Genomic DNA, 18,750 nt, shown 5'->3' on the forward strand with positions numbered 1-18,750 from the left:
TCACACCTCTACGACAATAGAGTTAAATCTTAAATTCAATAATTAATTTGATTCAATTAATTTGTTTAAACTAATGTTGCATACAGACTTAACGGAAAATACTAAATTTTTAACAAGACAGCTAAACGGTATTCGTAAGATATAACTATTATAGTATACAATCTTTTTTGAGAACAATAAATAATTTACATCTACACCTAAACTTCTATTTATTTAAATAATAGTAATTTAATTGCATTTTGAGTACATTTAGTTATCGATGCTCAAATCGGCGCATATGTTTTCCGATCTTCATATTTCAATAGCATTATACAGGGTGTCCCGTAATTAATGGATATTACGCAAATGGTAGATCTTAATTATCTAAAACTAATTTGAATAGTTTTCCAAAAATCTCTAAGGTGACCAAGTTATATTTTCTTTCGGATTTTTCAAATTTGTCTATCATGAATCAGTTTGAAAAATCCGAAAAAATAAATATTACCTACTTGGTCACCCTAAGGATATTTTGTTCACTTGCGTTTTGTCCAATAATATATCTTATACTCTGTATATTAGCATATTTAACTTATCTAAGTATATAGTAGTGGTTTTGAATAAATGTTAGCTCGTTTATTGTTAAAAATACTCGTAAACAATGTTAACCTTATTCACTTGTACAAAAAGCTTCACTTTACTCTAGTAAAGGCAGTTAAGTATATTAAGTTATTCCTTATTGCACGTCCATCAACAATCAAATTTGTCTATTCTAATATATACTCAGAGGCACAATTATCCGCCCACTTTTATATACTCGCGTCATATTAAATTGGACGAATAATTATGCCTCTGAGTATATTTTAAGCTTTACATTGCTGCATAATTTACAATACAATTTAAAGTTACCTATACTCATTGTAGAAGGATTAAAGAACAAAAGAAAGAAATTCAAATATTTCTGGCACCCACAACATAATAATATTTAAAAGATTTTCATTTCTCTCTTTTCTTTTTATTAGTCTGTTTAGACAAGTAGAAGCAAACTTATCTACAGTAGCTATAGGTCCCTTTTTAACAACTTAATACAAAGTCCACCATGGACATCTTTCAAGCCTGTAGGCCCAGCAACGACGACAAGAGAAATGACAGTGTCGACCAATAGCGACGGAACCGCGTTCTCTCTTTCGATGCGATGGAACGAAAGAGAGAGCGATAGATTCGATGCCGCCACTATTGGTCGACAATATGTATTTTTCTCATCACAATATATGTCGCAGCGCGCATCCTAGGCCTACAAGTAGAGGTAGAGAAGAACTTCTACCGACTAAAAAAAAAGAACTGCAGAGAGTAGAGAACAGCCTTACATTTTAAGTAACTGTGGCGCTATTCTGCAACGATTTTTTACAGCTCAGGGCCTGTAGCCATGTGGCACGTCGAATCTCTTTCTACAAACACTAACGATTCGATAATTAAAAAAAATGTATGGGAATAACATTCGCTATCGACAGGTCACGTTATCAAGTTGTCGATCGGATCAGTCATTCCCATACATTTTGATAGTTTTCGAAGCGTTAGCAGAGGGAGAAACGACGTACTACATGGCTACAGATCCAGATTCGTCTATCTTTTTCTATAGTATCGTATTAGACAGAGATACGACGAATTCGAAATTTACAATGTCGAGTTATAAAATCTTTTGTATAGAATAGCGCTATTGTCCTCTGCTGTCTCTTTATTAGTTCAACACACCCGTACCTAACTGTATGCGGTTACATTTATCCATTAGGTAACATTTAATTATAATAATTAAGCGGTAAGCGCTAACTATAACTACACATCAGTTTGTACTTACACTTCAGCCATTCGTGAGATGAGGAGCGACATCGCTATCCAAGTGAATGATGAAATCGTCATGTGACGAGAGTTAAAACAGTGCTTCGATTTTTTGTAATTCCTAAATATTTAACACCGGAAACTGTGAAACAGGTAGGTACAATGCAAAAGCTTCAATAGGTCAAGAACGGTCAGACTCATCGCCGAGGGATGTAGTTTCGATCCCCGCCCCGTTGGTCTATTGCCATCTCAGACCAATTATTGTATATGATCAACGATCTAATGCAATTATAAAAACAGTATCTATAGCATCGATGTTAAATAGTTGTAGTTAAAGAACACCGTAAAAATACCCTTTTGTGTAATTGAATTGTGTAAAAAACGGGCAAAAACTTCTAGTTTAGTATAAGATATATACCAAATCTAAGCTCGTTTTCTTCAGAAAATGACAGACGATTTTGTTCGTGACTATGAGTACGATACATGTCCTTCTATAATTGGTCTGAGATTGCCATACCTAATAAAGTCTTTCCCGATTACGAAATATTCCTAAAAAAAAAATACAGATGTCTGGCACACTCATCTCTCGTCGCAGGCCTAGAAGTGGAAGAGCACAAACTGATAGGCGTGCCGCTACCTGAACAGCTCGGGCCGGTAGTACACGTAGATGGCGAACAGCGCGGCCGTGAGCGCCAGCGCCGCGCGCCGCCCCGCCGGCCGCCGCAGCGCCGCGGGCAGCGCGCCCAGCCAGCCCCCGCCGCGGGGCGCCACGCGGCCCGCCTGCCGCCGCTTCATGCGCTCCTGGTCCAACTTGCGCTGCTCTTCCCTGTGTGCAGACATTATATGCTAAATATTGGATAGAAGCAGGCGTTACTTTGCGGAACTTACGTTTTTGACTTTTTCAAAAGAGCAACTGTTGAGTTTCTTGCCGGTATCTTCTCAGCAGAACCTGCCTTCCGAACCGGTGGTAGAATCTTTACAAATAGTCAACTGACGTGTCAAAAGTGCTTGTAAACTGAGACTACTTGAAATAAATGAATTTTGAATTTTGGAAGTTCATCATGATTATATAATTTATTTATTTATTTTATAGGGTACCAACAGGTTATGACAATTAAAATTGAGTTTTACAAAAACATAGATTAGTGAAGTTGTTGTGTCATAGACCCACTTATAGGTAACATGCGTAATTTAGTACTCGAATAGATACATAAAAAGAATAATAAATAGGTTAATAATTAGACTAATTAGGGAGAAAACTGTTTTAGATTTGCGTTTGAAAATATAGATATGGATCTATCACACACTTACATTATGAACAGAATTAAACTAATATAACCATAAAAAAACAGTATAATCTAAAGATAAAAATAACATTTAAGAGGTATCCCTTTTGTACTGAGTTAAAAAACATTTTTGTATGATGACATGATGATAATAAACAGAAAAATGATAAAAGAGTCAATGAGGAAAAGCGAAGCTAGAGAAAATTATGAGAAGAAAAATAGAGAAAATTCTTTAGAGGATCGAAAAAATGCATTGAGGTCTTGTGGTAAACTTAGAGTACAGAGAAGGTTATATTTTAGTCTGTGCCAGTCGAAAATGTTTTGCCGAAGTCCGTAGAAAATTTTTCCTCCTCAACAAAAAAAAATATATCGAATGCTACATGCTGGCCGAGGCATGGCACATGTCCACCTCACAGTCGTTACTACTGTCTGAACGCTATTAACATACTGTCCAGTATTGATGTTAGTCTGTTTTGGACTGTCATGCGTGACAGACGTGGAGGTTGAAGTTGAGGCTATTGCGCTTGGCTTGACATTTTTTAATCCAACTTCAAAAAAGGAGAAGGAATCGAATCAATCGAAAAAGGAAATCAATTGCGATAAGGAGATAGAGCAAAGATCATCATCATCAATTAAAAAAAACCAGAGATAGAAATAACCTAAGCAGATAAAAAAAAATAACAAATCAACATAACACAGTAGATAAATTAACCTGTACTTACTCTCTTTTCTCTAAAGCATTGACTTCTGCCTCAAGATCAGTGGGGTCGTTTTCTTCGTACAACTTTTTCGCCGTCACCAAGATGTCTTCAAACGGTAAGTCATCTGGTAACTGCAAAGTAAAAAAAGGCGCTATACATTCTCGCGCAATACAATAGTGTTTAACTAAAACGCAAACCTAGTTTGCCTTTATTCTATACGCGGTTTCACGTCGTGTTCACACCACTGCGCGTTTCGTTCCTTGATTTTTGTCGGTTTTTGGTCTGCAATAGGTTTCGCAAACTATGTGACGTAGACACAGGAAGTAGTCGTATGGAGTGTAGGCTCACCCTGGACAGCAGGCAGTGCATCATGGCCATGTCGCAGTCGCACTGCAGCACGTCGGGCGCGCGGTGCAGCACGAGCGCGGCGGTGACGTAGACGGGGAACAGCGGCGGCGCGCACAGGAAGTAGTCGTAGAGCCGCACCACGTCCGCGTACCGGTTGAGGCTGTGGCCGAACCACGTGAGGTACCACGGCAGCGCGAACATCGTGCCCACGCCGGCCCTGGGACCAATTGGCATTTTCTACAGTTAGATCAGTGACAGCCAGACACTTTATAAAAGTACGAAAAGCACTACTTAAAATAAAACTTTAAAGATCTCTAGCGAAGGCTTGCCGCGAAGCTTAGTGACTGCCGACTGGGTATATATATATCTCCTCGTATTCTACCGAGGAAAATATAAATAAATTATAACCATATATAAATTATAAGTCCATAACCAGCTACCTAGTGACAGTGGTAGGAGCATGAGCTGATAACTTTTTTATAAAATGACGAATGCTTGGCTGTCGCTGGCTCTTAGTCTAATTACAACCCGTCTAAACATTGTTAGAAGAGCCAATGGATGGAATCCAAAAGTTACCACATTGAAAAACGCAATGCTAGCTGACTGACTGACCACCACTAGGTAGATCAATAATGTCAAACAGGTTTCATGGAGCCAATGGATGCAGGAAACTCCATCATTGGACATCCACTGGCTGATTATGATGATGATAATGATAATATCAAAATGATTACTCGAATGAATGGCGAACTCAAACCGGATAGTGCTATACTCCCCATTAGGTGAACTGAAAATATAAAACATGTTGCAAAGTTAGTGGATATAGGCGGCGCAGCAGTGGACATCTTTGGATGATGGAGCCCTGGCTTAAGCTTGGATCAGAATATAAAACATTGGATTTTATTCTCTGCAGTTACTGTTACTGAGTGCTAGAGTTATCAAAATGAAAGGATCATGGTAGGCCACAATTTCTGCCTTGTACTCTTCGAGTTCAGGAGCATTGTACTCTCCCAGATGAGTTACTGCAAAAATATTTTTTTGAAGCCTTATAATCCAAACAGCCGTATACATTGGTTATGCGTTTAAAACGTTTACAGTATGCCCCGTTGTTTGTAGTATCGCCTGACATAGGTCTCCTCCAATAGCTTCGACTGCACCTTGTCAGTGGCCAGAGCTAACACTACAACTACTTCTTAATACTTACTTGTCTAGACAGTCGGCGAGCCTGTCGTCGGCCCGCCGTATGACGGGGAACACGTAGTTGAGCAGGTGCTGCGTGGGCTGCAGTGTGGCCTGCATGAAGGGCGCCAGCGGAGCCCCCGGCCCATACGACAGGCGGCACAGCAGCGGGAACGACGCGCGCTCGCCGCACACTAGCAGGAGGGTGATTGCCACGTCGTGATAGCCCTATACGATTAATAAGTTAAAGTGGAACTACCTCATTGGAAAGAATTAAGTTAAATAATAAATAAATAAAAATAATCTTTATTACCATACTTATTACTAGGCATACAAAAAATCAATTTAATTTTAATTATTGTGCTTAAGCTATAATACAAAAATGAAACGAAAAAAAGAAACTAATTATTATTACTCGCCTACCTAGTAACATGGCAACTGGTCGCAAACTCAGCCTTATGCTGTGCATAGTACACAGCGCTGATTTTCAGTTTGCTCCGTTACAACGGTCTAACGTGCACCGTGCTTACTAGTATATCGTTTTAAAGAAAAAATAGAATAGCATAAACATAAACTCAAAAAAATACACTTTACAAAATCAATACTTAAATAATATACAATATACAAAAATAATACATTAAGGTATAAAATAATACATAATAATACATATATGTATAATCACATATATCTACACACATATTAAATACATACAAAAAAAAAAATACGAGTTAAATATCAATGAATTTATTATATTAACAAAGAAAATATACCATGTCCAGATTGAATTGCGCTATTTGGTAAATAAACAAACCCTTTAGTCGATGCCAAACTTTCATAACAGTTTTCAGAACCATCAAACTATTAAAACACGCACAAACACTTTGTTCTTTACAATCCACCTATGGAGAATCATAAAAACGTAACATTATTTTAATTTACACAGGGTTTAATCAAAATTTTTAGAAATAAACAAAATTAAACACGAAATTATGCACACAGATTACATTTAAATGTTAATTTGACGTTTCGTCTCTCTAAGGTTGTGCCAAGTAAAATTGTCACCACAGATTAAAAATGAACGATTTACCGATTGTAAATATCGAATGTATTCCGTTCAGTATCGATATCGTAATTGAGTAATTTGAATAAAGTGTTTTTTTCATAGCGCTGTTTAGTTAGTTACGTACTTATATGTTAAAAAAAGATAATGCGTTAACAAGTACTGCCTAAATTTTTTAGTACTCTTTTAATTTATAACAAACAGATACAAGTGAAAAAAATGTTATTTGATAGATATTAATTAATATGCAACAGAAAGAGGTAGATAGTTAATATCGCGCGTATTTTGACTGTGTGATTAGTGTTGCCAACTTAGAAGTGAGTTTTTAAGTAAAGTGATTTTTTTACAATTGATATAAAATTCGATTAGTAGTAGTTAATTCTCGATATAGTTCATCAACGGCCCATCCCTAGGATGACGTCACAACTAATGTCAGTGATGAATACGGCCATATTTGTTTACAAAATTTTGCAATTCTAAAAAAACGAAGTTTATATAAATATATGGAAAAAAAAGGAGAAGTAGAATTGTGGAATAATTATCTCATAATTTACTATAAATAAATCGTGCTGCCTCTATTTGAGAATTAATGTAAAAATTTCTCACTTTGTATTTAAAGGTAGCTTCGCTAACAATCTTACCCTGAATACGAATTGGAGGTGGGAGGTCATTCCAAATCTTAGCCGCAGCGAAACGAAAGCATCCCCTAAACGCTGCATTTCTATAACTAGGAATCACCAGTTTGCATTGGTTGATAACCCGCGTCACTCCTCGATCCTTCCGCCAAAGCAGTCGCTCACACAGGTAGGTGGGTCGGTTACCTTGCAATATTCTCCGTATTAACATTATCAAGTGCAAACTTCTACGTGACTTCATCTTCATGATTTTATGTTTATTTAGCACCGGTGTGATATGGCTTCTTTTTGGAGTATTATAACAGAACCTAATGCATGCATTTTGAAGGCGCTGTACAGCATGTTCAGTCTTTTTCAGAAGACGAGGTCCGTAAATAGTGTCACAGTAATTAAGTGGTGACAGAATAAGTGACTCTACAAGAGTGTGTCGGACTCTTTCCGTTAAAAAACGTCGCAATCCGTACAGCACCTTTAACTTATAAAAAGCAAATCTTATCTTGGTTTGAATATGTTCTATGAATCTTAGCTCCTCGTCTATATACAGCCCTAGGTTTTTTGCTACGGTTACACGCTCAATCACTTCCCCATTTAGCGACATGTCCGGATGTCTTCCAATTATACTTGCCCTTTGGTGCTTGCTGCCCAGTATCATGTACTTAGTTTTTTTGGCATTAAGGACCAGACAGTTGTTTTCGGCCCATATCGCTATTGAACTCAAATCGCGTTTAACTACCTCTATCGCTTCTTTGGTTGTTTTGGGATCGAAGTGATAGTATATCTGGGTATCGTCGGCATAAAGATGTGCTTTGCAAGATTTTATGCTTAGCAATATATCCGCGGTGTAAATTATAAAGAGCAACGGGCTTAGGCTCGAGCCTTGCGGTGTACCACGCGGAACATTGTTCACCTGGGACACTTGAGGATTTTTGCTGTTACTGTCAATGGTCACAAATTGTTTCCTATTTTTCAAGAAAGATCCAAACCAATTACAAGTATTTGAGTTGACCCCGTAGTACTGCAATTTAGCTAACATGAGTTCGATATCTATACAGTCAAAGGCCCTAGAGAAGTCCAGCAGTACTAGAGCGGTACCTTCTCCTTTATCTGAGGCTGATAGAATATCGTCCGTGACTGCTGTTAGCGCGGTGGTCGTCCCATGACCCTTCCTAAATCCCGATTGAACTACCGGAAGTAAATTGTTTCTCTCCAAAAATAAGGAAAATTGTGAGCAGACCAACTTTTCGATTATCTTAGCCATAGCTGGAAGCAAGCTAATAGGTCTTAGGTCGGTATAGTCTTCTACACTATTGGTTTTCGGAAGCGGAATAACTTTGGCTAGTTTCCAAGAGTCAGGAAAAACCGCTTTTATGACCGATGTATTAATAATATAAGTGATCAATGGTAGAGTTCGTGGCAATGTAAGTTTAATCATAGCTATCGAGATGTTGTCATGTCCAGCTGAATTTGTTGTGATACTCTTTACCGCCTTCAGAACCTCTTCTTCCGAAAACGGTTCCAAGGAAAAAACTTTATCTGAACAACTTTCTAGTTTAAATCTATGTAAGGTCTCTAGCGGAACTGTGGAATTCCCAGGTAATTTTAGGAAATGGTCATTTATACTGTCGGGATTCTTTAAATGCTCAGGAATGAACGCCTGATTACATTTCCCAAATGGTGAAACTTTCTTAAAGTGATACCACATTTTAGTTGGGTTTTTTACGTTGTCGTTAACATAATATGTAAAGTAGGCAGTTTGTTCCCTTTTGATGCTAGAATTTGTGTAGTTTTTGATATCTTTGTAATAATCCCAGTATGAACTTGCTTTATTTTTGTGCGCCTTCTTTAAAGCTTCGTCTCTTAAGCCCATCATAAGTCTGATGTTATCCGTTATCCATGGGTGAGGTTTTTCACTAACTTTGACGCATTTTGTTGGAGCATGTTTGTCGAACAACGTTATTATTTCATAATTAAACCGCTCTACCATAGCATCTAGGGTCTCTACCTGCATAATATCTTCCCACTTTATAGTATGAAGATCATTATAGAAGGCCTTTTCATTTATTTCATTTAAGTATCTTTTGTTGATATAGTCAAATTGTATTTTTGGCTTCCTAATATTGAATTCAGCTATTACCAAAGCGTGATCACTCAAGCACTTGTTATGTATAACCTCTAGATTTTTGCAACGCGTTGGTGAATCTGTAATGATTAAATCCAGTAACGTAGAGGATGTTTCAGTAACTCTTGTCGGTTCCCGTACAAGCTGTGTATAGTTTTGCTGATCAAGGAATGTTAGAAGCTCTCTTGCATTTTTGCTGTTGTTATCCAATAAATCTTCATTAAAGTCCGTAAGTAAACACAGAAAATCGTACGTTGATAATGCACTCAGCGTGTCGCTTAACTCGTTAATAGATTTATTGACATATAAGTATTCCGGGCGGTAAGCGGTTCCCACAGCTAAATGCATTCCCTTCAACGTTACACGCAGCCACATCTGTTCCAGGTCTGTCTGTGGGTGTTGGATTACTCGCGCTGTCAGGCCTTTCCTTATGTAGAACCCGACGCCTCCTCCTCTTTTATCTGTAGATCTCGGTGTATGTTTTAAAGTATATCCCGGTATCTGGAAAGTGCTAATATCCTCACCACTATATAACCACGTTTCATTCAGTGCTAATATATCCGGAGCGTACTTCCTCATGGCCTCTACCAGTTCCATTTTTCCTGTCCTGAGTGATCTAATATTTAACAAACCAAGCTTTAGATTATTTTTAGCGCCTGTGGATATTTAAAAATTAAAAACCGATTGTCTTGAAGCCATAAATACCATGTAGCAAGATATACAAATAGAGAAATTAAATTATTTTTTCCACTTATTGATAATAAGTTCAAATTCATTAAATAAATATAATAATCATAATACATAATTAAGCAAAAACTATGTTTAGCTAACTCGTGGCATAAGTTACATATTGTAAATAAAATATATAAACTACTAAATATAACATATACAATTATAAATATAATTATGTAAATATAATAGCAATATAAACTCCTAACAATTTGTATCGACTTTGTCGGTACCAAAGACACGAAAAATATCTTGTTCTGTCCTAATTCGGAGCCCTGATTGGCCCTCGCTCTTTCTAGCATAAATCCGGCCATCTCTTGTCCACGTATATTTCCACCGGCACTTCTTCGCCGTCGCTCGCGCGTTGTTGAATAATTGTCGGTTAGTTTTGGTTAGCCGCTCATTCACATAGAAGCGTCGTGGCGAACCCGGGAGCCCCATGTCTGCGGTGGTGGCCCCTCGCCGCACGCGCGCTGCCTTCAACAACTCGTCGCGTAGTGCGCGCCGCACCAGCCGCACGACGATCGGGCGCGCGGCATCCTCTCGGCCTGCGCGCGTGAGAGTATGCTAGTTATTTCAACATCGTTGAGGAGGAGCTCTTGGTCTCTGTCATTTAGTTCGGATTTCAGTTGAGCGATGGTGCTATCCATATTATTATTATTATTAGCACGAGTATCCGATTGGGTGACGATTTTCCCCTCCAATTCCTCCATACGTTTGTTATTTTCCTTCTGTGCGTTGATAAACCTCGACTCCAGATTATCGATTCGCTTGTCACAGCGTAATAAGGAGGCTGAGACGTTTGAGAGCTCTCTTCTTATCTCCTGCATTTCTTTACGCAAGGCTCCAATTTCTTCCTTGAACGTGTCTCGGAATAGCCTCAATTCTTCGGCCATGGAGCTGTCTCCTGCTCTATTACCGATAACCCCACTCGCCGGGCTATGCCGACCTTGGCCGGCTGTGTCTGGCACAAGCTCGCGCGCCGCGGTCGTTTTCACCGGGGTGTCATCGTTATTTTTCCTCGGCCGTTTCGCTTTACAGTCCGGGCACGTCCAGCCGGCTGGTAATCTGGTTTTCTCTTGTATGCCTACGCACACATTATGGAAAATACTCTTGCATGAAGAGCACGAAGCCCCTTCGGACGGGTTCATGAATTTTCCGCACCCAGCACATTTGTTGGCCATTTTCAATTATAATATTGTTCCAAATTTAAAATGTTCTCTGGTTACCAAGCTGCAGCGGCCGACGCAAGAAGTCGGCACTAAGCAGTAATAATGTTTATGTGTCATTGACGGTACTCCTAGTTCCCTCTACTGTTAGACATTAAAAATATTTTGCCAGTTAAAAGTCCCCCGTTTCAGCGTTAGTAGTCACTGTGATTTCGTGAAATAGGTTCGCGATCAGTCAGTAGATGGCGTTGCTCGTACTTATTGACACAATTGTGATTTCGTAAAATAGATTCGCTATCAGTCAGTAGATGGCGTTGCGCGTACTTATTGATACATGATAAACTGTTTTTTTAAAACAATCACTGTTTGTATTTAAAAGTGAAAATCTTTTAGTAAAAAAACTTGTTTTTCTTTCAGTTTTTGAGATAACCACTGTATATTTATAGACACTTAGTAAAGTTTTACGGTCTCAAATAGGTTTATGCGAGTATATTATTGTCAGTTGAAGTTCAAATTTATGTACACTGTAAACAACACTATATATTTACACGGCGACTTGTTTTAAGCAGTTTTGTTATTTCACTTTACTGATTTTCACATCACAACAGTTTTTCAGCACTTTTATGATAGATTAAGTTATGTTTATTAAATAAATGTTGATAAAAAACACGGAGCTCGTTAATTATGTATTGACAGGGCAACGGTGGCGCCCTCTCCTAAGTTAAGTTACAGCAGCCGGTGGCGTAACTTAACACAGAGCCCTAGATTCATCACAATTTGTTTTGTCAGACTATATCTGTACTAATGGGGTGTAAGGGGGAGGCTAGTACCAGTCAGCCTCCCCAACTGCCAACCTCACCTGCTCGTGGTGCACCCTGCAGAGTGACCGACGAGGCTCTGGCGACCGATCAATGGCGGTTTAACCATTCCTATGAGGCTGGATTTTCATAAATGGCATAGGCCGGTGTCGGGCAGCAGCGACACCGGTGCGGAAAATCCAGCCCTGCGAATGACCAACCCGCATGCCCAGCGTGGTTATTTTACGGGCATTAACCTTTACGGACAAAACCAAAAACAAGCAGCCCCTAGTCCCCGGTGGCCCCGCTATTCCCGGCTCTGGCAGCGGTTGTGGTAACGGCGGGGCAAGGGGTGTCAAGAATCTCCGGGGGAGATTCTGCTGCCAACCCCGACTTTACGGACCGACTCACTTTACGGACCGGCCAAAAGATGATCGAGTTGGAAGAAGTAGTTAGCAAGTTGCGCTGGGATATCATAGGGTTATCTGAAGTCTGAAGAGAGGGGAGGACTCGATAATCCTCGAATCCGGCAACTTGTTATACTACCGGGAGGGAGACCAACAGTCCCAGGGTGGTGTCGGGTTTATCGTTCACAAGTCCAACGGATTTAGCGACAGGACCCAATTAAGAAGGTCTAAGTGAGGACAGATTTGAAGGCTTCTGGTAGCCTGTGATAAGTGGACACTAGGCATCTTTGTACTAATACACGTACTTGATAATACTTGAGGTGTGGATACTTCATGATGACCCTGAGGATGAGCACTGTGAGCTGGTCTTGCAGAGCCACCCTCTGTTCATATGGAATGCCGGGGGGGAACCGCTTCAGAGATCTGTTCACATCCATCACCACCTGGAATTAAGCCACATATATTACTGAGATTTTTGAGCAATTGTTTATTTATATTTTCTACAGTTCCAATCTCTTGCAAATTTTGCCTAGCTACCCCTTTAATATTTAGTCTGCCTCTATATACCTTGGCCTCCCTCTTTTCCTATCTATACATATGGCCTGTATACAATTTCATTTTATGCCACTTTTCTGTTCCCCAATAAATAAAAAAAGTTATATTGCATTTTCAGACAGCAAACCATTGAATAGCACCACCCAGAACTGGGCTATTTTATCCCTGTATTCTTACGGGAACGGGAATCACGCGGGTGAAAACGCGCGGCGTCTACTAGTCAAGTATAAATGTCCCAGTTTGGACTGCTTTAAAAATTGTAAAATTGCATAATCATAAATTTTCTTTTTTACTTAATGTGCAGTACTTGAATAATATACATGTTATATAACAAACTTGTACATCAGAAAAATGCAAATCACTTCTGTACTGTTTTCAAAAATTTTTTTATAGCAGCAACGTTGATTTATATTGTTTTAGTCATGACATTCAAACTATCCACCATTATAATAGCTGCACAGTTATAACTGAATTTTAAATAAAATAAAAACCGGCCAAGTGTAAAGCCACATGCAATGTAGGGTTCCTTATGATTAAATACTGATATGGGATAAACGAGAAAAAAATCATCCTCACTTTACATGTGGGGGAAACAAAAAACCCCATAAATATATTTTTTTAAATTGAATTTTTACGATGTTATAGCAAAATTCTGCTTTCTAGTTTTAACAGACTCTGAGTTATCTTACTAACAACTTTTGCAACAAAATTGTTATCTATACTTAATATTATAAAGTTGAAGAATTTTCTGGAACACGCTAATCTCAGGAACTACTGGTCATTTATTGAGGAAGGCTATAGGCTATATGTATATTATACCAGTATTCATACAGAAACGGGAACCATGCTGGTGAAACCACGCAACGTCAGCTTGTTGTAAAAATGTACCAATATAAAACAAACATATGACCACAATGATTTTGGTGTTGGGTTTTGTTTTAATCACAAATGAGATCAATAGATTTTCAAATGAGACCCTATCATTTTGATTGTAGATAAATTTGTTAAGTTATAGAGTCACTAACTTGATGGTATTCACTATGTTTGGAGAGATCATCTAGAGAGGGTGGGTCTGTCATCTCATCCTCTGTCACTCCCACTAGCAGGGGCCATATTTGTCTTCTGTATTCATCTATAACAATATAAAACATAGATAAAGTATGTATACAATGTTTCTATTTATACTCCAAAGTTTAAATTTAAGCCTAAATAGTAAGTACTTTTAGTAATACTAAATGTTGGTTTGTAAGTTTATGAGAGTTATTGGACACTGAATGTTACTTTTATTTCACTCGAACTTTTGTACATAATGTTTAGATGAAACTCTAAAGAATAAAAACTATTATTAGCTGTTCCTGTTGTTTGTGTTGTGCTTATCAATAAATTTATATTGTCTTAAGATCCCTTAATGTCTACAATCTATAGATGCAATGTTAAATTAGCTCTGGAACACTTGACTGTTAATGCATACTGTATGAAAAGTGTAAAAATAATTTTCAAAGAGAAAGTTTATTGCGACATGACGCGGTAAATTAATAATAGAACCAAATGGCTTAGTCACGATTATAAACTACATATTTACCTGAAATTAAGCCTGCTTTGCTCTTGGCAAAGTTTTGCCATTGCTCTAAGTTGATCAGGTCCGGGTTCTTGAGACATCTCTCCAGTTCGTTGCGCTTCTCAGTAACATCTGGATCCTCGAATTCAAAATCTACAACAACACAAGTGAAAAAGTAATTTCCGAAATGTTACAACTGTTTTCTATCGAAACAACAATGACTGTTGTTATGCATTCACGTTATCATGTAGTTCAAGTACTTAATAGTGTTCTGTAATAGTAAATTGATCAAAGTATCAGTTGTTTACAATACCTTCATCGAATTTTAATTCAGAAGGCGTCGAGATGTCGTCAATGTTTTTCGTGTGATTAAAGCTAACCGTGTCCTTGTTTGATATCGGTGAACAATCGCCATTTATATCGCATTTGTCGCCAGTTTCTCCGTCTGGATTGTGGGATTCCATTTTAAGGAAAAGAAAATTATCCAAGCGAAAACATTACACCATTCTTCTCATAGAAATTTGTGACAACTGACATTTCACCAGATTTGCCAGTCGCCTGCCTACATTTCTGTTGTCTGTCAACTGTCAACCACCAACGTCAAATGTAGCTGTCAACTGTCAATTTCTTCGGCAGTAAGCATAGATTATATTATTAAAGTGTCAAGTTTATTGTAGTCTCGGGTATTATTTAATCTGTGATGAATGATGATAAATTCCCTCCACGTTTCAAAAGCTACTTTATTCCGTTTGTGATACTAATGGCTAGTAGTGCTAGTAGTGAGCCTGTAATGACTCTTAAATCTACGGTAGATGATAGCATCTTGATGCAATGCTTCTCCACGACAAGTATTCGTTTGCCAAACTATACCTTTTAAGTTAAATCGCACTTTAATATACTTTTATCGAAAGGTTAATGAGATCAAATCTTATAAAACTAAGATTAAGCTTTGTCAACTAAGAATTAAGATTAAGGTCATCGATCTATACTTACGTTTCTGTATACGCAAAATATTAATGACATATATTTTGACAATGTAAAAATGATGACGGCGTTTGCCAATGTATTTGGTCATAACCATCCTGATTTGAGTTCAAAATTTAAAAACACTGGATAGTATTGAATTTGTTTGAAATTGTTAAGTAAAAATGGAAACAGAAACTGAAAATTTCACAGAAAAACCAATTAGGAAAATTGAGGATATTATTGACCTGCAGAAGGCCAACGGCAACATAAATGTACGGCAGGTAGCATTTAAGTTACCCTCTGATACTGATAGCGGTTTATCTGCGAGCGTAGCCAAGTCTTCAGAAACCGGGTTGACTAACGCTAAACTAGAATACAAAAAGAAAGCAAAAAGATTACGTTCCAAACTTCAGAAAGACTTATTGTCGGATGTAGTATCTTGGCCGAGCGATTCGGATATAACCGTACTAAGAATGAAGCCACATTCCAATAAAGGTGATAAAAAGATGAGTAATATAATATTAGGCGACGGTCCCCACCAACCTGATAGTTTGTCTATGATAAATTTAGCTACTCTCATTTTAAAATCGCAACCGCCATCCAAACAAAGTCTCGTAGAAGAATATTTATTACCTCTGACTTCATGGGAGCGCGCAGTGGACCCAAATGTAAAGAAACCTACTCCATTGAATGCTATATCGAATATTTCAAATGATACTAGGGAATTAAACGCCTACCAAACACGATATAGCCATACAGATATGCTGTCTCATAAGGATAGCGATGCTTATGAGTGCGACACTCATACAAAATCGAAAGTGGCGAAATTTCTGCGTCTCTATTTCTGCCCTTGCTGCACATGTCTTTATAATTTGGAGAAAATGCAAGAACCCTGCGCTCTTGCTTTGCAAAGCGCTAAAAAAAATGTTAATAATTAATCAAATTCAGCGTCTAGTACCTAACATGTTTAAAATATAAAAATATATTATATATTGAATTGAGTGTACCCTAATTTTTATTTAATAATGAAATAAAACGGAGATTTGAAATACAAATAAAAACTGTAATTTCTTCCTGCTTAACTTTATCTACCACACAGTGCCACAGTTGACGGGTAGTACCTCTATGCTAAAGGTCAAAGTCCGGAATCGACAGCTTGATCTTTCTGTCACAGACTGTAAGCCTGTAACGCCAGCTTCAATTTTTTTTGCAAATAACGTTTATAGGTAAATACAAATAGGTAGTTATCTACATCTTACATCAATACCTCAGAATACAAAAAATCAATACCTACATCAAAAGACTTTCAATCTATTTCAATTCATAAGGAAATAAGTCAGAGATTGTCAACATTTCAACAAGTTTGAATAATATTTTACACAACCGATTCATGCAAAATAATTACCTACCTAACATTGATACTACATTGTAAACTGTTACAAAATAGCATTATTCAAAATACAGGGACTTTTTTTACGTAAACGAAGACCGAAATCTTTTACAATGGAACAATATGAAAATGGGAAAGCTAAATGTATCGAATTCATTGTCCCATGGCAAGGTCTCCAGCTGGAATGTCAATATTAACCTATATTTTACGTTAACCTTTAGGTAAATTTAAAAGTACAAAAAATACTCAGTTTTATAATAAGTAGCAAGCATTATAGAGCCGTGATAGCCCAGTGAATATGACCTCTGACTCCGATTCCGGAGGGTGTGGGTTCGAATCCGGTCCGGGGCATGCACCTCCACCTTTTTCTGCAAACCTGCATAACAGAGAATTTTCTTTATTCTCTGCGTGTGTGAAGTCTGCCAATCCGCATTGGGCCAACGTGGTGGACTATTGGCCTAACTCCTCTCATTCTGAGACGAGACTCTAGCTCAGCTGTGAGCCGAATATGAGTTGATAAATAATTATGAGCAAACAAACACAAAAACGCCTCGTCAGGCTTCCAGGGGGCGATTGGAACTTAGATCCACCTCTAGTAACGTGCACGCCATAGATGCAAACATGCTCTGCCTGCCCTAAGGACTCAATTCAAACCTATGTTGGACCACAGAATATGTAGTTGGACAAGGAAATTTCCCAATTTTTACTTAAAGTGCATACCCTAGTTAAAACCTTATGCATGCTACTGCCTACCATTCTCCTGCAATGCGGGTCTTAACGGGACCGAAAGCATAACGTGTCCTCCAAGGCACGGGTGTAGCACCGTCAACTTCCTACTCTGTAAGTACTTTACTGATAACTTCTAAAAAAGAAAAGAAGGAAAAACTCAGTATTATTTTCATAGCTTGACCCAGGACTCGTACCTAGCACTCCGAGATCCTAAGCCACATAAGTTAACCAATGGACCAACGTATCTACTTTGTATCGTGAATGGAGTACAATATCAGTCTATCTATTTTTAAGCGACTTCAAAAAAAGGAGAAGGTTATACATTCATCGGAATCTTTTTTTTAATACCAACTAATGATAGAGACTAACTTTCCTGAAAAGAAGGAAAACCCAATATCTATTTTCCTATCTTAACTCGGGACTCGAACTAAAGATGTGTGAGGAACACGTTAACAATTTGACCAAAGACGTATGGTTATTGAAGGCCAAAATAATACCCTCATGCCGCGTTGCTTGACTGAGGGCTCCGTACCTAAAAGGGTTCCACAGTCGAACACAATCAGAGCCTGTAACCAAGTGGCACGTCAATTTCTTTTCTACGATCGTAAACGCTTCGAAAATTAATAAATGTATGGGAATGACTTTTGCTGTCGACAGGTCATGTGATGAAGTTATCGATCGGATCTGTCAACCCAATACATTTTTCTAGTTTTCGAAGCGTTAGCGTTTGTAGAAAGAGAATCGACGTGCCACATGGCTACAGGTCCATGCGTACAATAATCACGTGAGTGTCAGCCGCATTTTATCAGCAATACATAGGTATAAGTGTCTGTTTGTGGTTTCAAACTGTGTTTCCTCACGTGTTTATAGTTATTTACACGATACCAAACCACAAACGAGCGTTTTTTAATTTTTGTCTTTCTGTCTTTCTGTTTGTCCGAAACAGTTGTATCGATTTTAACGGGACCTTTAGTTCACTGGAAGTTAGAGTAGGTTCTAGAGCAACATATAGTCTACTTTTTATCCCGACAAATCAACCGTGTAATACTAAAACTATTTTCATGAAAATGAAATGTGACCAACCTGGAAGTAGATAATTATACCTACTAACTCTTTAGAAACAAAAAAAAATCTCAGAATTGGTTAATAAATGACGAAGTGAGTTGATAAAACATAAAAAAACATACGCGTTGAATTGAGAACCTCCTTCTTTGTTGAAGTCGGTTAATAATAATCAACTTAAAGAGCTGTTGGAACTTTTAAGATGCGTAAAAAGCACGTTTCTATGGAGGAAGCTCACTAATCACCGG

The 18,750-nt window shown here is 38.1% G+C and overlaps 2 protein-coding genes across 2 annotated transcripts in view; one reads left to right on the forward strand and one right to left on the reverse strand.

Annotated features, from left to right (window-relative positions):
- The window catches only part of LOC112051859 (TBC1 domain family member 20), a 21,389-nt gene extending 6,484 nt beyond the window's left edge, over positions 1-14,905 (reverse strand). The window contains exons 1-8 of the mRNA XM_024090672.2: positions 14,669-14,905; positions 14,380-14,508; positions 13,823-13,929; positions 12,548-12,685; positions 5,352-5,554; positions 4,148-4,364; positions 3,821-3,930; positions 2,450-2,638 (exon numbers count right to left, since the gene is read on the reverse strand). Of these exons, the coding sequence (XP_023946440.2) occupies positions 2,450-2,638; positions 3,821-3,930; positions 4,148-4,364; positions 5,352-5,554; positions 12,548-12,685; positions 13,823-13,929; positions 14,380-14,508; positions 14,669-14,819 (1,244 nt within the window). The 5' untranslated portion in view covers positions 14,820-14,905. The remainder of the gene's footprint in view (positions 1-2,449; positions 2,639-3,820; positions 3,931-4,147; positions 4,365-5,351; positions 5,555-12,547; positions 12,686-13,822; positions 13,930-14,379; positions 14,509-14,668) is intronic.
- Positions 14,906-15,411: 506 nt separating this feature from the next.
- LOC128199887 (uncharacterized) lies at positions 15,412-16,369 on the forward strand. The gene has a single exon (XM_052891224.1). The coding sequence runs from the start codon at positions 15,504-15,506 to the stop codon at positions 16,257-16,259; it is 756 nt and encodes a 251-aa protein (XP_052747184.1). The 5' UTR covers positions 15,412-15,503; the 3' UTR covers positions 16,260-16,369.
- The last annotated feature ends 2,381 nt before the right edge of the window (positions 16,370-18,750 follow it).

The sequence above is a fragment of the Bicyclus anynana genome, chromosome 3, assembly GCF_947172395.1.
Source record: "Bicyclus anynana chromosome 3, ilBicAnyn1.1, whole genome shotgun sequence".
NCBI lineage: Eukaryota > Metazoa > Arthropoda > Insecta > Lepidoptera > Nymphalidae > Bicyclus > Bicyclus anynana.